Consider the following 22,937-nt stretch of genomic DNA (forward strand, 5'->3'; position numbering starts at 1 on the left):
AAAATAAAATATATGCAGTATTTTAAATTCCTCTGAAGAGCTTTAACACAAAAAAGTACTCCCCATTGAACATATTTTATCTCAAGCTTGCTGACTCTGTAAGTCTAAGGAGTTTGTTTTCCAGTGTTTTTAAATGTTTACTTTTGAAAGACTGTACACGAAAGCAGGGCAGGGGAAGAGAGAGGTGGGCAGAGAGCGCGGGACAGAGGATCTGAAGTGGGCTCTACACTGACAGCAGAGATCCCAATGCGGGGCTTGGACCCACAAACCATGGTGAGCCGAAGTTGCTTAACCGACTGAGCTACCCAGGTGCCCCAGTAATTTAATTTTCTAATTTAAACCAGTTTTTGGTCTAGTCTGTGTTTCTTCCTACAAAGTAAGATACCTTTGTTTCATTTTATTACTAGAAGAAAGGTGGATTCGATTGCCTCATGAATCCTCTTAGGTCTCCAAATGGTCGGCTCTCCGGTTAAGCTCTTCCCAAAGCCATGTCTGGCCAGTGCCGTAGACAAGGCCTCAGAAGTCCAGGCCGAGATGAACCTCACCACATGCACTGGAGCCCAAACAGCTGAGCACACTTTCTCCCCATGAAAGGCAGCACTAGTCTGGAGTCTCCAAGTTCCTGGGATACTTGGAAAGATTTGCCAAGCAAACCTCTTCAACCCAAAAAAAAAAAAATGCTTATTAAGTGTCCGATCTTTTTTTTTTTTTTTTTTTTGAGACGGTTCTCACCAGAGGTAATCTTTGATTTGTGGGTGGGGGTATTTTGAAGTAAGTAACTTCATTTTTGGACCCGTTGCCCTCAAGTCAAATGATGTAGCAGAACTGTAGCAGAGAAGCTTGCTCAATCTAAATCTTCCTGTCCCCTGCTGGCCTACTGTGTGAGCGCTCCAGTCATGGACACCCCAGCAGTAAAAGCAGTTCCATGAAGAACTCCAGCAGCTGATTCCCCCTTACACCCTTAGGCCTCACAGTCAACCACTAGGAGAGATGGCATGCTACCAGAATGTCCTAGAGAAAGGGCCCCATAAACCATTCCTTTGTTCTGGAACATGTTGGTATGAGCTGGGAGGATATTGGAGGGAAAAGGATGAAAGTCTCAGAAAACAAGAACTTATTAGCCGTCTAATATGATTCAACCTTGTGGCTTTAATAATCATTGCTATCAAATTGAATTACTTTTAAAAAGTACAAAAGAAGTCATTCAGTTTGTACCACTTTCTCTACAAGACCCTCTGATCACTCTCTCTGCCTCAGAAGTACTAAGTTGAGAAGGGCTGGGGAAGCACAATTTGTTTTATGAGCTAGAAAGCCCAGAGCTTTCTTCATGATAATGCTTAGTAATGAACTGACTCACGGGCACCCCATGGATGCCAAGGGAAAGCTTAGGAAAATCGCCTCTACTTTCATTAGAGAATTTCCTGATTTGAGCTCAGGGCTCATCTAGACAAAGTGAGTAAAGCAGAAAAAAATAAGCAAAATAGCCAGCTGGGAGTTGCTCTTTTGGAGAGAGAATTCCTTCAACCCCCCTTACTGCTTTCTGCTCTGCTTCTAAGGAAAGCAGACAGGCTCCCAAGTAGGTAACACTTTGCTAGAATATAGTTCTACCCTGTTCTACTTTGCAGAAATTATGGGTGATGACTGGAACGGAACATCGGGATTAGGTCAGGCATGTCCCAAAGCCAGTCTTGCCAGCAGCCCTTCACAGAGCAGTCTCCGTCCACAGGGCAAGTGCAAGTAGGGGGCCAGTCACCAAAAGGCTCAATCCTCAAAGCACGATCCTCTTTGCAATGTAAAAATAGAGGCTAGGAGTGGAGGAAAAATGGATTCCAAAGAGACGTGGTCCAAGAATAAATCACAGAGGGGCTGTGAGCCTCGATGGAAGATTTGCGAGGTCTGGTTGTGTGAGTGAGGAGGATGATTAAGAAGGAACACAGAAGACTTGAAAAGCAGTGGTGACGGAAGAGGAACGTGGGCCCCAACACTGGGTTATTAGGGAAGGTGGATGCCCACTGCATCCTGAAGAGCATCTGAATGCAACTCCCGCACTCAGGCCCAAGTTTTTAACTTGAGAGTGAATCATCTGTGCAGGCTACCACCTTCCTCCTAGGCTTCACAGAGCAGAGGAGCTACAGAGCGGTTTTTATCTTCAATAGCCAGCTGCGAGGCTTGAAGGAGGCCTCTGGTCTTGCCTAAGAAAAACAGCTTGGACACTTGCCCAGCTGAACTTTGTGTGGGTTGTGACTGAGCGGCCAATGTTGGGCAATTTGAGTGGATGCCCTCAGTGTCCTTCACTAAAATGAATCAACAGGGGACAGACTATAATCTTTGCAAAGGAGAACCTCCCCACCCATTACTCCACAGTACGGAGGCCCTGTTCTGGTATCTCTCTCTTTTAACATAAGACTTTACGGTATGTGTCCAGCAGAGATGCCCTGCTGTGTTGCCATGTCGACAACCAATCCCAGCTTTCTCACCAGGACAGCCATGCTACTGGGCAGGGGACCGAGGTTGGTGTTGCATAGATGAAAGGGGAAAGAGGGAACACACATCCGCTGGAAGGGTGAACAGAAAATCATCATTTATCTAAATAGAATAATAGAAATGAACAAAAACCTTTTAAAACAATCACAAAATTTACAAATAAATTGATACAAAATAAATAGGAGAGATTGTAAATCTACAACATTTGAATTATAAAATGCATTCATTATGACAATCAGCTCATGAAACCTATACATGTCATTTGTGCTTCTTTAGGTTTATGTACACAGCTCGGAATACTGTGCTCGGAAAACTTCATTGCTGAAAAGCATGAAATGTACACTATGACACAGTAAAGGCCGAGGAGGATGAAAATCAGACACTAAGCAGGGTCTTATTTGAGGGCCAAGGCAATGCTGGCATTGGGCCTCAAAACCAAGAAAAGGCATATTAGAAGCCCAAATGGGCAGGCAGCTGCCATTGTCCAGAGAGATGGATTCTGCAATCCAAGGGGGGAAATGGCCAGTTTGCCAACCTGGCTTGGGAGGGTGGGAGTGAGGGAGGCAGCTCTGGTCTCACAGCCATGCTCTACCATTGCATACAGAATAGACCCAGTCACCAGGAGACAACCTCTGAAGTATTTCATGGAGGTACTTGGGAGCCCTGCCTCCATCCTCACCCCCAACACTAGTCCATCAGGAGCAGTGGTGGGCCTGATGAAAGGGGCCAGGGATGCTAGGGTCAGTGTAAGAGCAGCAACCTCTTTATGACAAAAACAAACCAACCCACTGCCTTCTCACCCACTTTAAGGGACAACAGAGCCCTAGGCTCCATGGATGAGGGACTCTAGGAAAGATCTCGTCTTAGTCACAGACAATGTACTAACAGTAGAGGCTTATGTACATAATAAATAATAATATAAAATAAAGCATATACATTTGTAGATTTAAAGGACTCGAGAAACAAGAGAAGTCAATGGACTGATATACTCCACCTTCACAGTAGACTCCAGACATGGAATAATGAATCAGAAGCTAGGATGGGGCTCTCTGGGGAATCAAAGTCCTGAGGCCTTATTCTCTCCCACTCCCTACTGCTCTGGGAGCCCGAGACCGGCAGTGTATACCAAGGGGGCTGGGCCTCCAATAAAAAGGGAAGGCACCCAAGGCCCACCAGGTCCAGGTAATAGTTCTCTCCAGGGTGAATCTGAAGAATTTGGCCCCAAGAGAATCACCTCCCAAGTGACTCCATGTTAGTCAGATGGGGGCAAATGCCAGAAGATACCCTGCCAATTGAGGCAAGTCATTCTTCCAGTTTATGTTTAATACCTCAGCAGGTATTCAAACTCAAAGATGTTTACTCATTCAAGTCTTTCTGATAGTAGGTGCTGGAGCTGTGTACATAAAAACCTTGGTATACAGATTTCTAGAACTTTGCTCTCTTGCTACTAGAACCTTTGTTCCCGTGGTCCTTCAAGTACAGCCTGGTATTTCCCATCAAAAGATATTTACAATGATTCTAGTGAAATTATGTCAGTGGCTCTAGCATACGTGGATAGAAAGCTTACTTAAGCTGAGCCAACCACAAAGGTCTAAGAAGCCAAGAAAGTCCCCAGCCCAAGATGGCATGAGGAAAGCTCCAAGCTCTGCAGTTGCTGTGAATCACCATGGTCTCCTTCTGTCCCTACGGCTGACCAGGGGCCCTGGAGCCTTCAGACAGGGCAGAAGGAAAACCAGCAGGTAAGCATTCACTGCAGGAAGAATGTCTGCAGGTGGTAGAGGAAAAAGGCCCACTGCCACAGCCTTGAGGGACAAGTGACATCAGCAGGCTTGGCATGGGTGCACCACTCACCCTTAAATGAGACAAATGAACCTCATCTTAGAGTTCTCTGCACTCACGTCTCTTATCAGCCCACTTGAATATAAAAGAAATACGAAAAGATCAAGATTTGTAAATGGCCCTGAGATAATAAAAATCCACTGAGTACGCTGCTCCTTGATAAATTTACACTGGAAAGTTTCTCAATCACCCTAACCCACGTTCCTACTGAGTTCCCTAAATCTCTCCTAATTCTGGATTAACCTGTAACTCACCCAGATGTCCTTCCTTGCTGGACAGAAGCACCACTAGCCCAGAGCCTAGAGTAGAACCAAACCTGACCCAGGAACTGTGTCTTCAGAAACGGAGCACTCGTACCCCAGAAGCCTCGGCACCCTGAACTGCCGGCTCAGTCAGCCTCCTGCAAAAAAAATCCGTCTTGGGTCAAAAGTAACGGGGGGAATTGTTCCCACTGCCCATGGCACCAGAGAACTCGGGTCATGCGGGGTGTGCCAAGCCATCTCTCCCTGGCGGCGGCTTGTATGGTGAGCACCCTTCCTTTGCCAGCCCAGGGGAATCTTCTGTTGAGGATCACCCCTGGAAACCATGGGAGGAATCTTGGGCTCCTGGGCCAGGAAAGGGGAAGAGGGCCACAGATCCTCCCTGGCTGTTTTTCAAATGATAGGGTTAGGGTTTGTTCTTATTTCTGACCAGTCAGGACAAAGGCTCAATCAGCCAGGGCCTACATAGGTCTGCTCCACAACCTGAGAGAATTTGAGGCCAGTTCACAGTCCCCGCCAAGCCAAAGTCCTGTTAACTTTCATTGCTACATAAAACGCAACCCTACTTGTATCTACCACTATTTTCCTAGACTTGGAAAAGCTGGTCCTTTAGTCACATGGTACTGGGGATAACACAGGTAAATATATTCACAGTTAATGTTCCACATTAGTGGGAAGTTCTGCATTCAACCTTTGCACAGAAGTTCCTTAAAGTAACATTAGATAATGGCAAGATGCCCTATTTCCTCCCAACTGGAGAAGCCAACCATGTCAGCACCGGCACTGAGCTCTCTTTTGTAAGTGAGGTGAGAAAGGAGGGAAGACCAGAGTTAAGTGGGATGCCCTCTGAAATGTAAATGATGTAAGAACCAAGGCTTAAACTAGTTGGCTAGCATCCCAATATCCACGTACGAATCTTAGCGTTCTGTTTTCCTGAAAATTTAAATATAGAATTTTGGACTTGCCTCATGAATATCGAACAGAGAGAAATGAAGGGAAAGAACCTGTAAGGCAGTAGGCGGGGGGGACCCCCCCCCCACAAACACAACCCTCCCATGTATAAAGCCAAAGCAGACGGTCCGGGGAACATCTGGATACTAGGGATCCAGTTTCAGATGGGACATGTGAGATGCTACAGTGGCTTGGTACAGGAGGAGGTCCTGTCTGGTCCCACAGAGGCAGGGCCCAAAGCAGGGGCCACGGAAAGCACTGTAGAGAGGCCCTGGGCCTGACAATGGGGGCTCCAGCAGCATTTCAGACACCAGGACCGGGGTCTGCTCCACAGCCCAGTCCTGTCCCCACTTACAGAGCCAGCAGCCCTAGGAAAGGATGAGCCGGTGGTGCTAAGGATTGACTACCGTGCGTGGGGATTTCAAGTATTTGATGGTCTTTCTCTGCCAGACTCCTGTTTACTTTATAGACATAATTGCATAGAACTTCTAAGCCCAAATCACTCTGCTGCCCAGAGAAGCAATGAGCCAGCATTTCTCCTTCAACAGCCTCAGGTTAGTTTCCAGAAGGAAAGAGGGGCCTGGAATAGGAATCTGATCACTCAAGACACTGAGTATTACTGGAAGGGTCTTGAGGTTTCCCCAAAGCAGATGGAACCGCAGCCAGGAATTATTTTGGATTCCCTGTTGTTACAGAATAATGTGAATAATGAAAGGTAAAGAGTGGCTCACAGAAAATAAATACAAACTCGGGAGGCTAAAATTTCATCCTCGAGAAGCCTCCGTTGCAAAGCCACCCCTGCCAGCACTGTCCAGAGGACTTTACAAGCAGCCACCACACTGAGCAGGGATGACGGTGGTGACTTCTGTTTCTCAAGTCAAGCAGCGGGCAGCTGGAATCCCCTCCGTGTTCCCCAGACTCTCTCAGAGCCTTAGGGTTCACACAGGAGCAGTGGGGCTCTGAAAAAGATCCAACACATTAACTCAGATTCCAGAAGCTCCTTCCAGTAGCAAGGCACCCTGAGACGGGCCACGTGTGGAAAAGCAGATCAGTTGGCAGAGACTGAGGGGGCAGCGATCCTGAAAGCCAGAAGGGCCACGGCGTGGCAGGCCAGGCTCCACCAACCACTAGGAAGGCAGGTGCTGTCTGGGCTCAGAGGATGGACGGTGTGGTTGCTGGGGGAGGGGTCACCCCCTCCCTCGCAAGACCCAGGTTTTACTGTCTTACGGGAAACTCATTTCTGCACACCCCACAGACAGTCCCAGTTTCCACACCACACCGGGGCTGTGTTCAGCCAGCTGCCTCTTAAGAAATAGAGACCTTTGAACTTGGATGGATCTGTTTATAAAAGGGGACGCAGGCAGTGCAGGGTCCCACTAACATTAAGCTGGGGTGGGGGCTCCATCCCATGGCAGCAGGTTGGGTGCCAGCAGGCCACTCAGCCCCCTTCGGGGGCCACCCCTGTGGCGTTCTGCCAGGTCAGGCCAGTACTTCCGTCACGAGGGGACATGGCACCAGCTGGGGAAGACTCTCCAGGCCTGACATCCCAGAAGAAACACTGCGGTAAATGTACCCAAGACGTCAGAGCCCCCAAACTGCTCACCAGGAGGCAAGCCCAGCAGGGTGCCGGCTGTTGCACAACCACAGCTCCCACCCTCCCCGGAGCCCACCTGGGGGACACGCTCCTACCTTGAGGAGGGAGAAGGAAACTGCCGCTTGGCCCGGGGCTTCCCTTCGTTCAGTGAGAGCCAGCGGACAAAACGCTATCTTCTCGGCTAGTGACTAGAGGCAGCACAGAGAGGCAACCCTCCATGAGCGCTGCGGTCAGTGTGGTTTCAGCTCAGCGTACGAGCGCTGCCACCAAAATGCACACATCCCTCGGGAAACACTTCAAACAGATAAGATAGTTAAGAATTCAGTCACTCCAGAAATACCCGCTGACGTTAATTTCACTACACGCGATGAATTTGGCATTAAAATAAGGCGGAGACACACATGAAATGGCCACAGCACACATTTGGTTTCCGAATCCCTGTTTGGGGCCACACTGACCCTGGCTGTACAGGCAGCCTCTCTGGTGTGGGCCGCATCTGAGGCGGGAGGCACAGAGGTCCTCGGGCAAGGGTCACAGCCACTGCCGGGCCCCAGGGGCCCAGGGACAGAGGGGGAGGAGGGGCGGGGACCGGCAGCCCCCCAGGTTGCCTCCTTTAAACACACGGGTCTAGAAGTGCCCTCTTGACCCGGCGGGAAGGCCCGACTCCTTTTCTGACCATGACACAGGTCCCGGTGGGAAGGGGAGGAGCTTGAACTCCACACCACATGTTTACTCAAAAGCCCTGTGGAAGATTTCCATTTGGCATCTGTGTAGCAGCATCTTGGGTTAACAAGAGCGAGGACGGGGAGGTGGGTGACGGCGCTCTGTGCTCTGTAAGCTGGGGGGCGCTGGGCTGGGGAGGTGGCCTGGCTGGGCCGGAGAATCCAGGCTGTAGGAAAGTCGGGATGAAGTCACCTTGCCTCTTGCCAATGATAAACCATGGGTTTAAAATTCATTAACATTCATTTTGGTGATAAAAATTCCTTAGAGTAGGAGCAAAATCACATTCCAAGCAAATGTTAAACCTTTCTGAGGGAAAGGGACACGGTTAAACATTAACTTAAAACAACACTGAGCTCACAGAGGCGGCTGCAGGCCCCCCCGTGCAGGCTCCACCCCACAGTGGGACAGACGTGGCGGGTTGGCATCGACAGTTTTCTTCATTCATCCTTCAAGTTCCACAGCGACACCCGCTGGGCGCAGGGGAAGCGCGCCCCTCCCCACGAGGGCCGAGGGGCAGGTCCATTCTGTGCGGGTCACATCATGGAGTCACAGCAGAGTTCAGACACAACAACGCAAAACTCTGCAAGAGACACTTTTTAAAAACATGATCTCTTGGGGAAAAAATAATAATAAACCGCCACAATTTTCAACTTCATGCAATCGAGGAAGGAGGAGAGTGAATAAAGATAGAAGGTACAACTGAAAAAATAAACATGGTTCTATCTGGGTGGAAGAGGTGCGTCTCCACCATTTTGAACGCCACGTCCTGGCCGTTGATCTCACACATCTGGTCTCCAGTCCTGCCCTCACCATCCTCCTCTGCTGCTTCCAGGAAGGGGGACAAAGTCTTTGGTCTCAGGATGTTGCAGGACGCAGCACGGCACACAAGCTCACGCTAATGGGATTCACGGTCCACTGGCCTGGGGGCCTCGGGAGTGGGGTGTGAGGGGCGGCGGGGGGCGCCCTAGATGGCACCTTCGCCGTGCAGGCTGTGGTTGGCCTTGTTGTGTGTCACACAGTTCTGTTCGTTGAGCAGGTTGGCTGTCTCGTCTGGCAACCCGTCGTGCAGCTCCGTAAGAGTCAATTCAATTTTAGTGTTTTCACTGTCTGAAGACTGAGGGGTTTTGTCCATCCGGGATGCCATCAAGGCATTTTGGTATTGCTGTCTGGAGATCTGGGGGCCAGAAGATGGTACAGGAAACAAACTGAAAATAAGGCTTACTTTCAGGCGCTCTGGTCTCGACACTGTATGACACGTTTAAATCTCCCGAAAGGCCCCTCATAGTTTTTCTAGGGAAATGTTATCCTTGAGTATAAACTGAGCCACTTTTAAAGCTCAAATTGATGCTGGTGAACAAGTCAGGTTTTTAACTGATAGAAGCTATTTCCAGATTTTTGTCTCAAAGTTTCACAGAGACTGGAGAACGGAGATAGGCTTCCATCAGCTAAAGCTGGCTCGTTCTTCTGAAGACATCTTTATCCCAGACTAAGAAAAGAACCCTGTCTCGGGGCAGAAGAGAAGCTGAAGGTTCTTCCTGCCCCATCCCTGCAAGTCTTCAGAGTCTCGGATTCTCAGCCTTTCTAGGGCCACCCAGAGTCACTGGGGTCAGGAGCTCACAAGGACTCCCTGGAAACGGTGGATTCTGTTTCTCACCATCTCCAGCTCTCACTCCCTGAAAAAGCCACACCTGACTTGGCAGCTCTTGTGACAGAACCAGGGAGGTTCGTGTTTCCCCAGCCTAAGTCCTGGGCACAGTAGCTGGAGGTGTAGGGACCTCAGATGACAAAAAGAGAGCTCAGAGGCAGGGCCTGGGAAGCCTAACAACTCTCTAGGGCAGTTGGCCCCCAGTGGCCCAGGCCCGGCCCAGCCACTCTCCCTTCTCTTACCTTAACAAACTGAAGGTCAGAAAGGGCTCGCACTGAGTAGTCGGGGATGTAGACTTGAAGGAACGAAGAATTGAGCTGGTTATTGCTGCTCCCCAGTGTCGGCGTTATCGCATCAATCCGGTCACTTCGGCTGAGAGAGTCTGAGTGATTCAAGCCACATGGGCGAGGAGGCGACTTGTTTTCACCTGAAAAAGGAGAGGGAAAACCCACAACCTTTTACGTGAGGTAGATATAACCAATGAAGTCAGCTCTAAAAAGGAGCATCTAAAAGACCAGCTCAATCAACTTCTACCAGACGCCAGAGCCATACCGCTCACCACCTGGGGGCTCCTACAACCCGCTTCTCATCTCCCAGCAGCGAGGGGTTGGTGCGGGTCAGCCGCTTGGCCTCACCTGTGGGCACACACAGTCCTTCCCCAGGCTCTGACCGTGAACACCCTGTGGCTACACACCTGTGTCAGGAGCGACCCTGAACGCTGTGACCCGCAAAGGCTGTGTGCCGCCGAGGCCCAAGACACGGAAGCTCTGGCTATAAAACACAGGCCGCGGGAAGGCAGCACTTCGTTAGTTTGCCAGGAGCAAAAAGCAAAGGACTTGTGGGAATGTTTGTAAATCAGTATGTGTTCACAAGGGATCCCACCAGTTCCGTCTGCTCCTCCTCCCCAACCAAACCCGTTGTCCATGTCTCAGACCCCAACAAAGTCCCCATCAGACAGTCCAAGGATGTCTCAGGGACACTAGAAGACACTCAACCCTTAAAAGATTAAAGGCATCGCAGGTGCTGTGGGATTCTTCCAGGACATGGACATTACTCATTCATGAAAACAAAGTGAAAGGAAATTCAGTGAGTCTAAGTGGTGTTGTTCTTAAAGGCAGGCTGACTGCCTTAAAAAATTTGTTTAAAAATTGGCCAGCCACAACAAAACATGGTAAGTACTCAATGAACCTCAAATGGCAAGTTCACTTTCTCCCCAAATTGTCAAGAACAACTTTCCCTACAATTTTCTTGCCAGAACCAATTTTCTGCTGTTAGTCAAAACTAAACTCAGAGTGGCCGCTCCTCCAGTTGCTTCTATTTATCTTCTAAGAGAACAAGGCAAATGAATAATTTTTCAGATGTTTTCTATTTAGCAGAAGGGATGACCCAACACTGCTAAGCCTCAGATTCCCTATCTATGTGTAAAAGGGACATAATAATAGTCCCCACCTCCTAAAGTCTGATGGGGATTCAAAATAAAATCATAGGGGCACCTGGGTGGCTCAGCTGGTTAAGTGTCTTCAGCTTCATGATTGTGAGTTCGCACCCCGCATCAGGCTCTCTGCTGTCAGCACAGAGCCCGCTTTGGAGCCTCTGTCTCCTTCTCTCTCTGTCCCTCCTTGCCCCCCCCCCCCGCTCTATCTCAAAAATAAATAAAAAGCATTTTTAAAAATGAGGGGATATATTAAGTGCTTAGCACAGCATCTGATACCTACAAGCACCCGATCTATACGCCTAGTTAACATTGTTATATTTCCTGTTTGCTTCCCAGGCCTCTCTATTACACACCTACCCTGAGGACCAAGCCTTGTGAGGATGTCACCCAGGCTGACAGATCCAACCTTTCTTTGAAACAAGGGATCCCATGGCATCCTTGGGCTCTAGCCCCACATCACCGTTGCTCTAGATAGTGTTTGATTTTGTGTGTTACAATTTCAAGGTCCAAAAACGAACACATTTAAAGGGCACTTTGCTTATTGATCAGACTGTGCCTCGGCAGGTGGGTGTCGGGGGGCTTGCGCGGTACTTCTGGGTCTCCTTTTCTCCTGAGGAGGATTACAGGGTAATTCTCTGGTTTCCCCAAGGCATCTACAGGTCTAGTCAGTTTCCTCTCAACTCATCGCCCTCTGTTTTTATGAGATGAACCCTCTCCTTTGCAGGAACCCATTGCCCAGTGTCCTGGCCTCGGTCTGGAGAAGGAGACCCTGTTTTCTGGGACCTCTTTTGTGGCAGCTTGGCTGGGACCCAGTGCGATCAGCCTTTCATCAACAGGCAGTGAGAGAGATGAATATTCACACCAAGGAGAATCAAGACTTTTAAGTGGTCACTCCCCAGTTCAGGTTATGTTTTGGTGCTACATTTATGTGCCAAATTTTTATTGTAATTATGATTTAAAAAAACCCTTTTGATCTTAATTCCCTTATGCCTTCTGAGAACTTTTTTTGTTTTTGCTTTTTTATTCATCTTGCCTAGGAATTCTTTTTATGAGTCAGCTAGAAAGATACTATAAAGTTAACAGTCCCAACCCCCTCCTTTGGAACCACAAAGCACCTTTTGGAATAGGCTAGAAATCATTGCTTTAGGTATATTATTGTAATGCCAGCATCCTGAAGGCTTGGGCCCACAAAATGGATTTTTTGTATTACTGGATTAGATGGAGTGGACACCAGTAAGAAATCTCTAAGTTCTAAGGGAAAAGTAAAATACAAATGATATTTCATGAGCTTCATCCAAAAGTCACTTTAGTTCAGCATCTGTGACATCTTAAAGAGGTAGCACATGCCAGCATATGAGATGGGGAGAAAAAACACCAACATCTATACATATACACAAATACATATTTATATGCATATCTAAGCATGTGTACATATATATAATCTGCAGGCTCCTTTGACTCAAATAGTCGTATAAATAAGATCTTACCCCAAACTTTTTCAGAGTGAAGACTTGAAGGAACACTAGCTTCTTTCTAGGACAAATATTGCCTCCCTTACTAAATATCAGCATTTGAGAGTTTTGCTCAAACTGGATTATGGGTCGCAAATTTCATCAGATTTTTAAACATAAGCTTGTGTGGAACAAAAACAAAATAAATACAGAAAAATTGTACTACCAAAAGCTCAGCAATTTTAATTAAAGAAAGATTAAACCTTTGTCTTTCTTTTTAGCTGCTGGACATGTTAGCCAGGCGTGACCAAAGTCTCCTGCAGGGCAGTAACCAGTGGCTGGTGGGGAATGTGCACAGTGCTCATTTCAGAACAGAGAGAGGGCGACAGGCCGCCTGCCGGACTCGGGACCGAGGGGGAGGGGGGGCGCGGGGAGGCACGTGCCCCGTTCACGGATGTCGTAGGAAGGACCAAAGGGACAGAACCAAGAATGCCAGGGCCTCGGCAGACAGGGCACTTGTCCACTGAGAAGAGTTCACGGTCCTTGAGGCTCTGGGCCGAATGTGCTCTGGAGAAGCCTCCTCAGGTTCTGAGGCCCTTGGGGCCAAACTGTGCCTCTGCTGAGGTCAAAGAACCCAAAGCAGCCCCCCTGTACCTCCCTGAAAACCCAAGGTCAGCGGTGTGGGTGGATCAGGCAGGGTGCAGTGAGGACCTGGGTCAGAGTCACTCTTGCTTTCTGCGGGGTCAGCACGGCTCAGGCACACGGATTCCCCGCCAGTGTCCCGAAGCCTTCGCACAACGGCTGTGGGCTTATACTACCCTGCACAGCTTGCTACTGCGTCTAGAAGCATGGACTTTGAGACCACCAAGAAAAACTGCAAATGGCCTGGACCAAATAAAGGGAGCAGATCTAGGCTTCTGTGGGTCAAGGGAGGCAACCGGAAGAAGTATGAAAAGGAAACATGCAGAGTTACCTGGAGAACCTGCTGCTAACAACTCTGTTCTGCTGACAACAAAGGTACGAGACAGGGACAGAGGAACTGAAAAATGGAGAAAAACAGGATGAGACCGTGTCGAAAGGCAAGAAAGGCGATCTCTGCACTCGGGACAGGAGCGGACACCTGCTCTACTAACATCAGCATTCCATTCCCGAAGTGCAAAAGCCTGTAAGATATTATGTAAATTTAAAAAAAAAGGGAGGGGGACACACGCTGCTTTCCAGGAAGGGGAATAGGGAGGCAGAAATCAGAAGAAATCCTATTCAAATGCTTCTTTAGTAACCTAGAAATCTCTTAAGCCACTAACACCCTATTGGGGTTTACAGCTCAAAACGTGCTCTTCTTAAGGGTTTAAGTCACCACTAGCCACACAAAAGGGGGCTCAATTAATCACCTGCCCCAAGAGCAGCACCCAAGCAGCCTGCACCGGCACAGCTGACAGTGGCCCTGTCTGTGGCAAGCAATTAGTTAATCAATTCACTGCCATCCTTTATTAGCCTGGTTGCAATTTTGACCTGATATTTTGAATTGCTCTGGAATACTCTGAAATGTCAAAGTCTTAGAGGAAAGTAAATAAAGATCGTTATACATAGGTGTCCTGGGAATGGTGGACCAAGGGCATTCTCAGCACTACCTACTCAGAGAGCTACAGGTCCAACTGATTGAAAAGGCCGATCAGCAATGCCCTGCCTGGCAGGGTTTTTTGTTTCTGTTTTTGTTTTTAAACTGAAGGACAGCTGACATGCAAATGGACGGGCTGTGGTAACTGACGATGGTAGGACTTTTCTAGGCAATCAACATGAACCAACAGAAATATTATCTTGAGATTACTGCACTAATTGTATCTAACAATGAAACGCACAAAATCCCAAATCCTACTTGTCAAGTCAAATACTGGGCTTTGTAATAAGATGCTATTAATGAGATCCCCTTCCTTCCTGGCATTTCTGGATGAGACAAGCCTGCTACAGCCCCACAGTCTTTCTTTAGGGGAAAGAAATTCCTGGGGCGCCTGGGTGGCTCAGTCAGTTAAGCGGCTGACTTCAGCTCAGGTCATGATCTCACAGTTTGTGGGTTCGAGCCCCATGCCAGGCTGTGTGCTGATGGCTAGCTCAGAGCCTGGAGACTGTTTCAGATTCTGTATCTCCCTCTCTCTCTGACTCTCCCCTGTTTATGCTGTCTCTCTCTCTCAGAAATAAATAAAACCAGAAATAAATAAAACATTAAAAAAAAAAAAGGGGGGGGGAGAAATTCCTTTCCTTCAATTCCTTTTCTGAATGGCATTTGCCCTTAGGTGAATCCACAGTTCAGTATAAATTGGGCTAATATTTAGGTTTCAAGAGCCAGTAATCAGTGAGATTGTACACTCACTCTTCTAATTTTCTTTTCAAGACAAACTTCTAAATCTGACTCTGCTAACCTGGGACTAATTTGAGGTCAGTGGTCAAATAGTCACAAGCCTGACACCCGTCACACCTGACCTTCCGTCTGTGCTTTCAAGCTTAGAGAGCACTCATGTGGATAAGTATCATCACATCCTAGTCTTCTAACAATCACGCGAGTAACCTTATTAAGTCCTTTTAATAAGGAAGCCAGAGCTGTCCCCCAGGGCAGGCAACCATATAAAATAAAACTGCAGCTGTGACCCAGGTCTTCCTGCCCACTTAGGAATCTCCCTGCCTCCCCACTAGCAGTGAGAACAGAAGATCACCTTCAAGTTTACAGCAGACACAATTAAGCGGGATCAGACAGGCCCACATTCACACTGGTGTTAGTCAACAGCTGGCAATGGGGAGACTGGCCAATGTGGCTGGAAACTCCACGGCAGGACAGTGAGAAGATGCATCTGGGGCAGGGGAGGCGGAGAGGTTTGAGAGAATTCCTAAAATTTCCCTGGCTTCCTCACTGTAATGACATCTTTGCCAGGATACTGTGTGGCACGGTAGATAAAGACTAATGTCACCCCAACAGGTCTGTCTGGAGGTATATCCCCTACCTTTTTGAGACTGGTTTTCAGAAATGACCCAGGTTGTTCTAGGATGGGCTAGTTTTAAATTTGAGGTTTTCTGAGTTTCCTAACATAGCCTGTCACTTGGCATTTTGGCCACAAGGTGGCACTCCAGCACCTCTGCTTACCTGGCTGATTCCAGCCAGGGTCAGGCAAGCAAGCACACGTACACTTGCAAAGCAAGCAGTGCAGAGGGACCCATCACATGCTCCGACTAGGATGGGACTTGGCTTGCTGGTAGCTGTGCTCAGAGCACTGAGTCGCACCCTATGGCACACTCAGCTGGCTGACTCAACTGACCAGCTGTCTAGATAAGAGCTGACTGTAGGCAATAAATACACATTAACAACCTCATTCCTCCTCAGGAAAAAGCAAATTTAAAAACCTCCTGCATGGTTAACACCTAACATCTAGTGGTGGGAGTGTGGCAGCCGGGACCCTCCTCGTCCAGGCAGAAGCTTGATCCGCAGCAGCCACCAGGGCAAACTGCGAGGCAGGAGCTACTCAGGCTGAGGCGGCCATGGCCGTGAGCCTGCAGTTCTGCACCTCCACACACAACCCCCCAGAAACACACACGCTCACAGCCACACAATCCACGGTGGCCCCAAACAGGACACCACCCCCTGTGTCTGGCAGTCATGAAAATAGATACACCGCTGTATATTCACACGGTGCAGCAGTGCAGGGCAATGAGAAGAAATATAAGGTAGGAGCACACATGATGCTGAATGTGACACGGATGACACCGTGGAAGAAAGCAGCCAGGCTCAGTATGACATACTACGTAAGTCCATGTACGCAAAGTCCAAAAGCAGGCAAAACTAGGCTGTGCTTAGAAGTCAAGGCAGCGGCCTTGGGAGGGGTGACTAAGAGGGAGTATGTGTGGGGGGGTAGGGCCTGCCCACCCCCTGTTGACACAGGACCAGTCAGTCTATCAAGATTCACGGGGGCATGGATTTAGGATCTGTGCGGGGCCATTTTGGGGTTTACATGCTATACTTCAATAAAAAGATCAAAAAAGTAGATAAACAGGGCTGACGAGTACATGACGGTGAGAGTATAAGGGCATTCTGTCCCTAAAACACAGCCCTGCCCAGAGGCAGAGCAGGAAAACTCACCTGGAGAAGCTGTGAGGGCCATCACACCATAGTAGGAGAAAGCACTGGCTTCGAACTTCATACCTTCTTTCCCAGCTTCTACTTCCACCTTCCCCTGTGAGAAGAAAAGGGGAGTGTTTTCAGTCCAGTTCCATGAATCTAACTGCAAACTTTTTGCAAGATTTGTTCTTCCTCAGATTTCCATATAAATTCTTTTTCCAACCACCCCCCCGGAAGTAAAGCCTTGGATGATCTTTCCCATTCAGGAGAGAGGACTAATCCATTTTAAATAGGAAAACTGGGTTTGGCTGGAGATGCAGAGAAGACAGTAAGAGTGTGATGCTGAATTTCTGTGAGTCCACTTAATATTTCCCCAGCATCCTTAGTTCGTGTCTGGATTCTCCAGGAACCCACTCAGTGATAAAAAGATGGTGCCCTCGCCCCATCCGTGGGACAAACACTGGGAAGACACACTCTTGTAGGGGTAGTATCAGGGTCAAGGGTTAACATGGCTCATGGCCACGGAACAGAGAGAACTAAACCAGCTCCAGGGGCAGAACTCACTCCGGTCTTGCCAGCCCAGCTTCAGCAGGCCAACCCCGCGTTGTCCAGACCCCTGGGAGGTCCTGCAACACCTCGGCACTCCCTCCTCACACTCTTGGAGAAGTTCCTGAGGCAAGTCTCCTTCCATCAGGACACAACCTCTCCCTGAAGTTTTCCTTTGCCTTCTTTCCTCTAACTTGTTAGTTTACAGCTTCATTCACCAGTTCCTCTGGGACTGACTGAGGCTGCCTTGTGCATCCTGGTAGCTTTAGGCTCCACCATGATCCCCTCAATATGCGTCTGCAATACCCCAGTAAGGGAGCAGCACTTGTGGATTTCCAAGCCAAGGCTCACAATGGCTCTTGCTCATGGTGCCTATACCCGCCTCTCCAGTGGGAGGGCACATCCACAGTACATCCTTTATGACAGGTCAATAAAAATTATGGCACCATTTATTGAATGGCAACTGTGCTAACAAGTCAGTGCTTTATTAATTCACTTAATGCTTGTAACTCCAAGAAGCAGACACAATTACCCCCTCTTACAAATCAGGAGAGAGGGGCTCAGAAAGATTCAATAACCGAAGAACAAGCTCTTGACCGATATGCTACATTGTGCCAGCCACTAACACAAATGATTATTTTGATCGCTCCCTATATATTATGTACTAAATTCTCAACTACCAAAGACTTTCCTCAAATCAGTTCTTCAGAAAACTATGGTCTCTCCTTTAGGTTTTGAGTTCATCACTCAAAATAGTAGTTTTATCAAGCCCCAACCAACTCTCTGCCGAAAGAAAGGAACTGAAAACTCCGCCCATAATATACAATCAACCTGCAAACAGGTGCTGGGAGCCCAGACCACGAAGGGTCCTGGAGATGCCCTGAGGCCCTGTGAGAAGACAGGCCTTGCCACCCACGCATTTCCAGTGCAGGAGACAGAGAGGGAGCATATGAAAACCCACGGCGCAAGGCAGTCAACAAAAATTCTCCACGAGAAGAAGACAATAAGAATATAAGGAATTAGAAGAGAAAAAAATTACTTCTTGCTTTCATACAAGACAAATTTTGTGCAGGAAAGAAAATCTAAGGAGAATTTGAGCCAAGAGAAGAGAGGGCAGGTCAGAGGTGGGAGAAAGAAGCCTGCCAGGCTCAGCGGGTTTGCAGGGGGAAGCCGGGGGGGGGGGGGGGGGGGAGAGGGGGCAGAAAAGCAGTCTGGAGGGCAGAGCCCCTTGGACACAACGGACTAAGGAGGCCGGGTTCGCACAGGGGCTCAGCTTCAGCAAGACCAAGTGTAGGCTCGTGCTGGGCTGGGAACCACAGGACCAGACACAAGGATTAGTAGGAGAAGAGCTACAGTCAAAGGAGCATCACAGTTGGGAGAAGTTGCGAGGGAGAAAGAAGTGTAAGGGAGGGAGGGGCATCACTAATCACGACAGAAATTTGCTCTGAGTGAGTGACCGGAAGAATGAGCGCCATGGGTGCAGACAGGAAAGTGGGGAAGGGGCTGCATCAGTGCTGGGGAGCAGGGAGGACAGGACCCTCTCCCTTCCCTAAGGTGGCCTTGGGGGAAGAGTCCATCCAAAAAGCCTGAAGGGGGAGAACAAAAAGAACAAAAGTTAGAAGGAAGGTCAGAACTGGAGACGGAGATCAGGGAGGGGGAGAGAAGGGGAGGGAGGGGAGCTCAGCATAGAGGGAGAAGACGTGATAACTGAGTTGGCAGCCATCTTGAAAGAACAGGTGCAAGGAGGGTGAAGCACTTCAGCGGTAGGGACCCAGTTTTACTGGAAGTGCCTGATCTTATGGGTCCTCTCAGTTACTTACCCCTTTCCCTCCTGGGCTAATGCTGGGTCTTGCATCAGATAGTTAACATATGTATGTGTGTGCTATTTGAAAACATCGGTCTCTAATAGTTGGAAGCTTAACAGTGGTTGCAGGACCATCTTGTAAGACAAATTTCTTTTTTTTTTTTTTTTAATTTTAATTAAAATTGTTTTTAATGTTTTATTCATTTTTGAGACAGAGAGACAAAGCGTGAGCAGGGGAAGGGCAGATAGGGAGGGAGAAACAATCTGAAGCAGGCTCTGTGCTGACAGCTCAGAGGGCTGATGCAGGGCTCAAATTCATGAACGCGACATCATGACCTGAGCAGAAGTCAGATGCCCAACCGACTGAGCCACCCAGGCGCCCTGCGTAAACCCAATTTCTATGCAGAAAATCCAGATGAAGAATCAAATGCAACAGCACCTCCTCATGACTTCATCTTTACGGACCCAGCTGACCTGGACCATCGGTCTCACAAGCTCAAGCCCCTCTGTATACTAAGTCCCTGCAAATGGGTGTCCGCTTACAATTCTTTCTAGTTACTGTCACAACCAGCAGGGTAACAGCCATTCCCCCAAAGATGGTAAACAACTATACTGGGTCTGCCTCTAAGAAGGGAGCCATGCTTGTGGGGGTCTGCCAAGTAAACTCAAAGGCGGTGAATCCCAGCCCTTGCTGTGCACTGGAAACACCTGGGGATTTAAAAAACAAACAAAAAACACGGGGCGCCTGGGTGGCTTAGTCGGTTAAGCGTCCGACTTTCGCTTAGGTCATGATCTCGCGGTTCGTGGGTTCGAGCCCCGCGTCGGGCTCTGTGCTGACTGCCAGCTCAGAGTCTGGAGCCTGTTTCGGTCTGTGACTCCCTCTCTCTCTGACCCTCCACTGCTCACGCTGTCTCTCTCTCTCTCCTAGAAAAAAAAAAAAAAAAAAAAAAAAAACATTTAAAAACAAACAAACAAACAAAAAACCCGATGTCTGGCTCCCACTCCCAGGCATCCTGACTTAACTCGTATGGGTGCAACCTGGGCATTAGGAGTTTAATAAAGCTCTCCAGAGGAGTCTAGCATGATTTCGGGAATCATTTCTACAAGGCTCTGTGCGTGAACAATTGCCCCAGCTCCAGAGCCCCTATGTGCCCTGGCCTCTCAGAAAACTCCCGCATCGTCACGGTGGCTGTTGAGTCCACATATTAAACAAGGGCAACTGCACCCAAGGCTCTAAGCTCTGGATCACGGTTCATCTCTCCTCTGTTCTTGAGGACCAGCCTGCAGGTGAGGGAAGATCAGTCATCTTCCTCCACAGCTCACCCAGCTACACCGACCGGGCTGCCAGGCGGGGACACCTGGTCAGGGGTTCCTGGCGTCTGGATTCCCACCGCTAGTAAAATATTCCTCCAGCCCCAGAGAGAGGGTTGCCACGTTTTCATTTCATACAGAGATTTCAAACAACACAGCCCTCTACTCTAACCATCATTTCACACAAGACCAGCCATTTTAACCCCTAAAATATAGATAATATATAATTGCAGAATAACAGGTCTTAAAACTGAATACATGTAATTTTATGAAGAACTTGGTGCAGCTGTCTTTATTTTTCTCATTTTTGTCTCAAACTGATGAAAACTTTGTCAAGGATCAGTCTTAAGGAACTGAGCCGGGCTAATCTTACTTCATTGATAAAACTGCAATAAAGGATCCCTGGGGTCTTTCGATTCGGACTTTATAAGATTCTACAATTCCTGTTTTAAAAACTGCCCATCCCTGTATTACTCGCTACAAAAGTGCTTTCCTGGTGAGCAAGTTTTAGAAAAATCAAGTAAACATTTTTTATTCATATATGTGTGTCAATGTCTCCCAGAAATGGCCATTTCCAAATAAACCTACCAGTATGCAAAGTGGGGCCACTCCCATGAGGAAATGGCTTGCTACTGTCAGCGCGGAGGCTGCTTCAGACCTTCTGCCTCCCCCTCCCCCTCATTCTCCCCCACTCATGCTCTCTCTCTTGCTCACGCGTGCTCTCTCACTTTCTCAAAAACGAATAAACATTTGTCAACAGGTAAGAGGAGGAAAGGCCTCACTGTCTCAAACAAGGCTGGCTTTAAAGTTTTGTTTAAAACTTTAAAGTAAAGTTACCATCACAGAATCCTCACTCTCTTTGGAAGAAGGTTACTAGGTAACTCTCTTCAATGTTTCTAAGCGTCCAGAAACCACTCAAAGCAGTGGGTGCTACACGTGGCCACGAGGTAGAAGCCTGCGCTATCCTAGCTGGCACAGCCAAGATCAAGGGGTCAGCGGATGCCATGGACTCAGGGAGACCAGACGCTCCCTCAGACACCACATACTGAGCATCTTCTCGGTCTTCTGTTCACCTTTGAGTTCAGTTCTTGTTTTTGTTTTTTAATCACCATCACAAATTATTCAGCAGAGCTTGATATCTGAAAGGAGGTAATTGAATCCCAGGGCTGTGAACACCAATTGGAGTTCACTAGCACCGCCCAGTAAAAGGGGAAGCAGACCCAAAGAGAGAGGTCTGCTCTGGCACGCCTACATTCCCTAGCAATTGTTTTTCCATCTGGAGTCCAGAGATGTAGTGTCAGGACTGCAAGTTCCCTTCATGAATGCTTAATAAACATTAAAAAAAAGTTTTTGATGGTCAAAAATGAATTTACACATATTTTGGACCATCTGGTTGATCACCTCCTAACCAAATGCCACCACCGGTGTCACCGCCCATACCTTAGTGTTATTCACAATCGCGTCATGAAGAGGGTGTTCTCACTACTTGAATCATCATGGCTAAGCCTTGCTACTCAGTCAACTGGGAACTTGCTAGAAAATAGATAGCATTTCAGCCTCCACCCTAGCTACACTGAATCCTCAAAGTGAGCCCGATGCACATGAAAGTGTGAGGAGCACTGAACTGAAGAGAAAGGGACAGAGGAGGAATAACATAAGCAATCAGGTCACACCCAGTGGAGGCCCAATAACAGCACAGCATATGCACAAATATTCAAAGGAGCTGAACAAAGGGCTGAAGGGTCAGTCATGGCTGGCGCACGGAGAGCCAAGGGTGCTAAATGCAGAAGAGCCTGTAGCGGGGCCCCCTGCCTCAGTACTGGGGCCAGTGGCACTTTCCTATCAGCCAGACAACGTTATGGACACATTTAGAATGTTAATTACAAGTTTGTTTTTGGTTTATACCAAAACCAAAGTTTTGAGTTTGAACTCAAAGAGCGCAAAAGGAGCTTATACCTAGTTTTGAATTTAAGCATATCTAAGTATAATTTGTTAAAAATAGGGTCGACTTGGGGCACTCGGGTGTTTCAGTGCATTAAGCAAGCATCCAACTCTTGATCTCAGCTCAGGTCATGATCTCACAGTTTGAGAATTCAAACCCCACATCAGGTTCTGTGCTGACAGCTCAGAGCCTGGAGCCTGCTTCGGCTTCTGTGTCTTCCTCTCTCTCTCTCTCTCTCTCTCTCTCTCTCTCTCTCTCTGCCTGTCCCTCCTCCCCTCGCCCCCTCAAAATAAACTTTTTTTTAAAAAAATGGGTGCTATCTGTACTTGCCTCAAGACTGAAGATCTGTTAATGGGATACACAGACCTTGCAACTCAAAAATCCTCAAGAAAGGTTTGGTATTAGAAATTTAAATTCATCTTCTGATAACAGGTGAAATGGTATAAGGTACTGTCAAGGGTCAAGGGCTATGTAAGATGCTACCTGCCACATCCACAAAAGAATGGATTTCACTCTACAGGGAAAATTCCCTTCTGAATCCATGTCAGAGGCACTAAAAAATGAGTCGATGGGAAGTTGAACAACAAAAAAATCTGAGACCTGAAATCAACCAGAAAAATTCACACCAGAAAAAAAAGTTCCTTTTATCAATTCTGTAATTGGCAAAGAAAAGAGCTATGTTTTCTTATTCTTTATATTTACTAAAATCATAATCTGTTATGTGCTATGCGAAGAATAATTTTTTTTTGCTTAGATATTTTACTCCTTAAAGGACCAACAAATCCTTCACTGTAAAATACCAACTCTCTGAATTAGAAAAATGACTTATAGTACAATTATTGTGTACACA

The 22,937-nt window shown here is 47.9% G+C and overlaps 1 protein-coding gene across 3 annotated transcripts in view; it reads right to left on the minus strand.

Annotated features, from left to right (window-relative positions):
* Positions 1 to 2,564: 2,564 nt before the first annotated feature.
* CNNM2 (cyclin and CBS domain divalent metal cation transport mediator 2) overlaps positions 2,565 to 22,937 on the minus strand; it is a 146,707-nt gene continuing 126,334 nt past the window's right edge. Inside the window, exons 5-8 of one of the 3 annotated variants that reach the window (XM_039243945.1) lie at positions 16,506 to 16,599; positions 13,356 to 13,421; positions 9,739 to 9,923; positions 2,565 to 9,025 (exon numbers count right to left, since the gene is read on the minus strand). In XM_039243945.1, coding sequence (XP_039099876.1) covers positions 8,816 to 9,025; positions 9,739 to 9,923; positions 13,356 to 13,421; positions 16,506 to 16,599 — 555 coding nt within the window. In that variant the 3' untranslated portion in view covers positions 2,565 to 8,815. Of the gene's footprint in view, positions 9,057 to 9,738; positions 9,924 to 13,355; positions 13,422 to 16,505; positions 16,600 to 22,937 lie in introns of all 3 variants that reach the window. The other 2 variants (XM_039243947.1, XM_039243946.1) reach the window with 2 other exon arrangements.

This window comes from Hyaena hyaena, unplaced genomic scaffold (genome assembly GCF_003009895.1).
Source record: "Hyaena hyaena isolate Hyena2069 unplaced genomic scaffold, ASM300989v1 scaffold_233, whole genome shotgun sequence".
Lineage (NCBI taxonomy): Eukaryota > Metazoa > Chordata > Mammalia > Carnivora > Hyaenidae > Hyaena > Hyaena hyaena.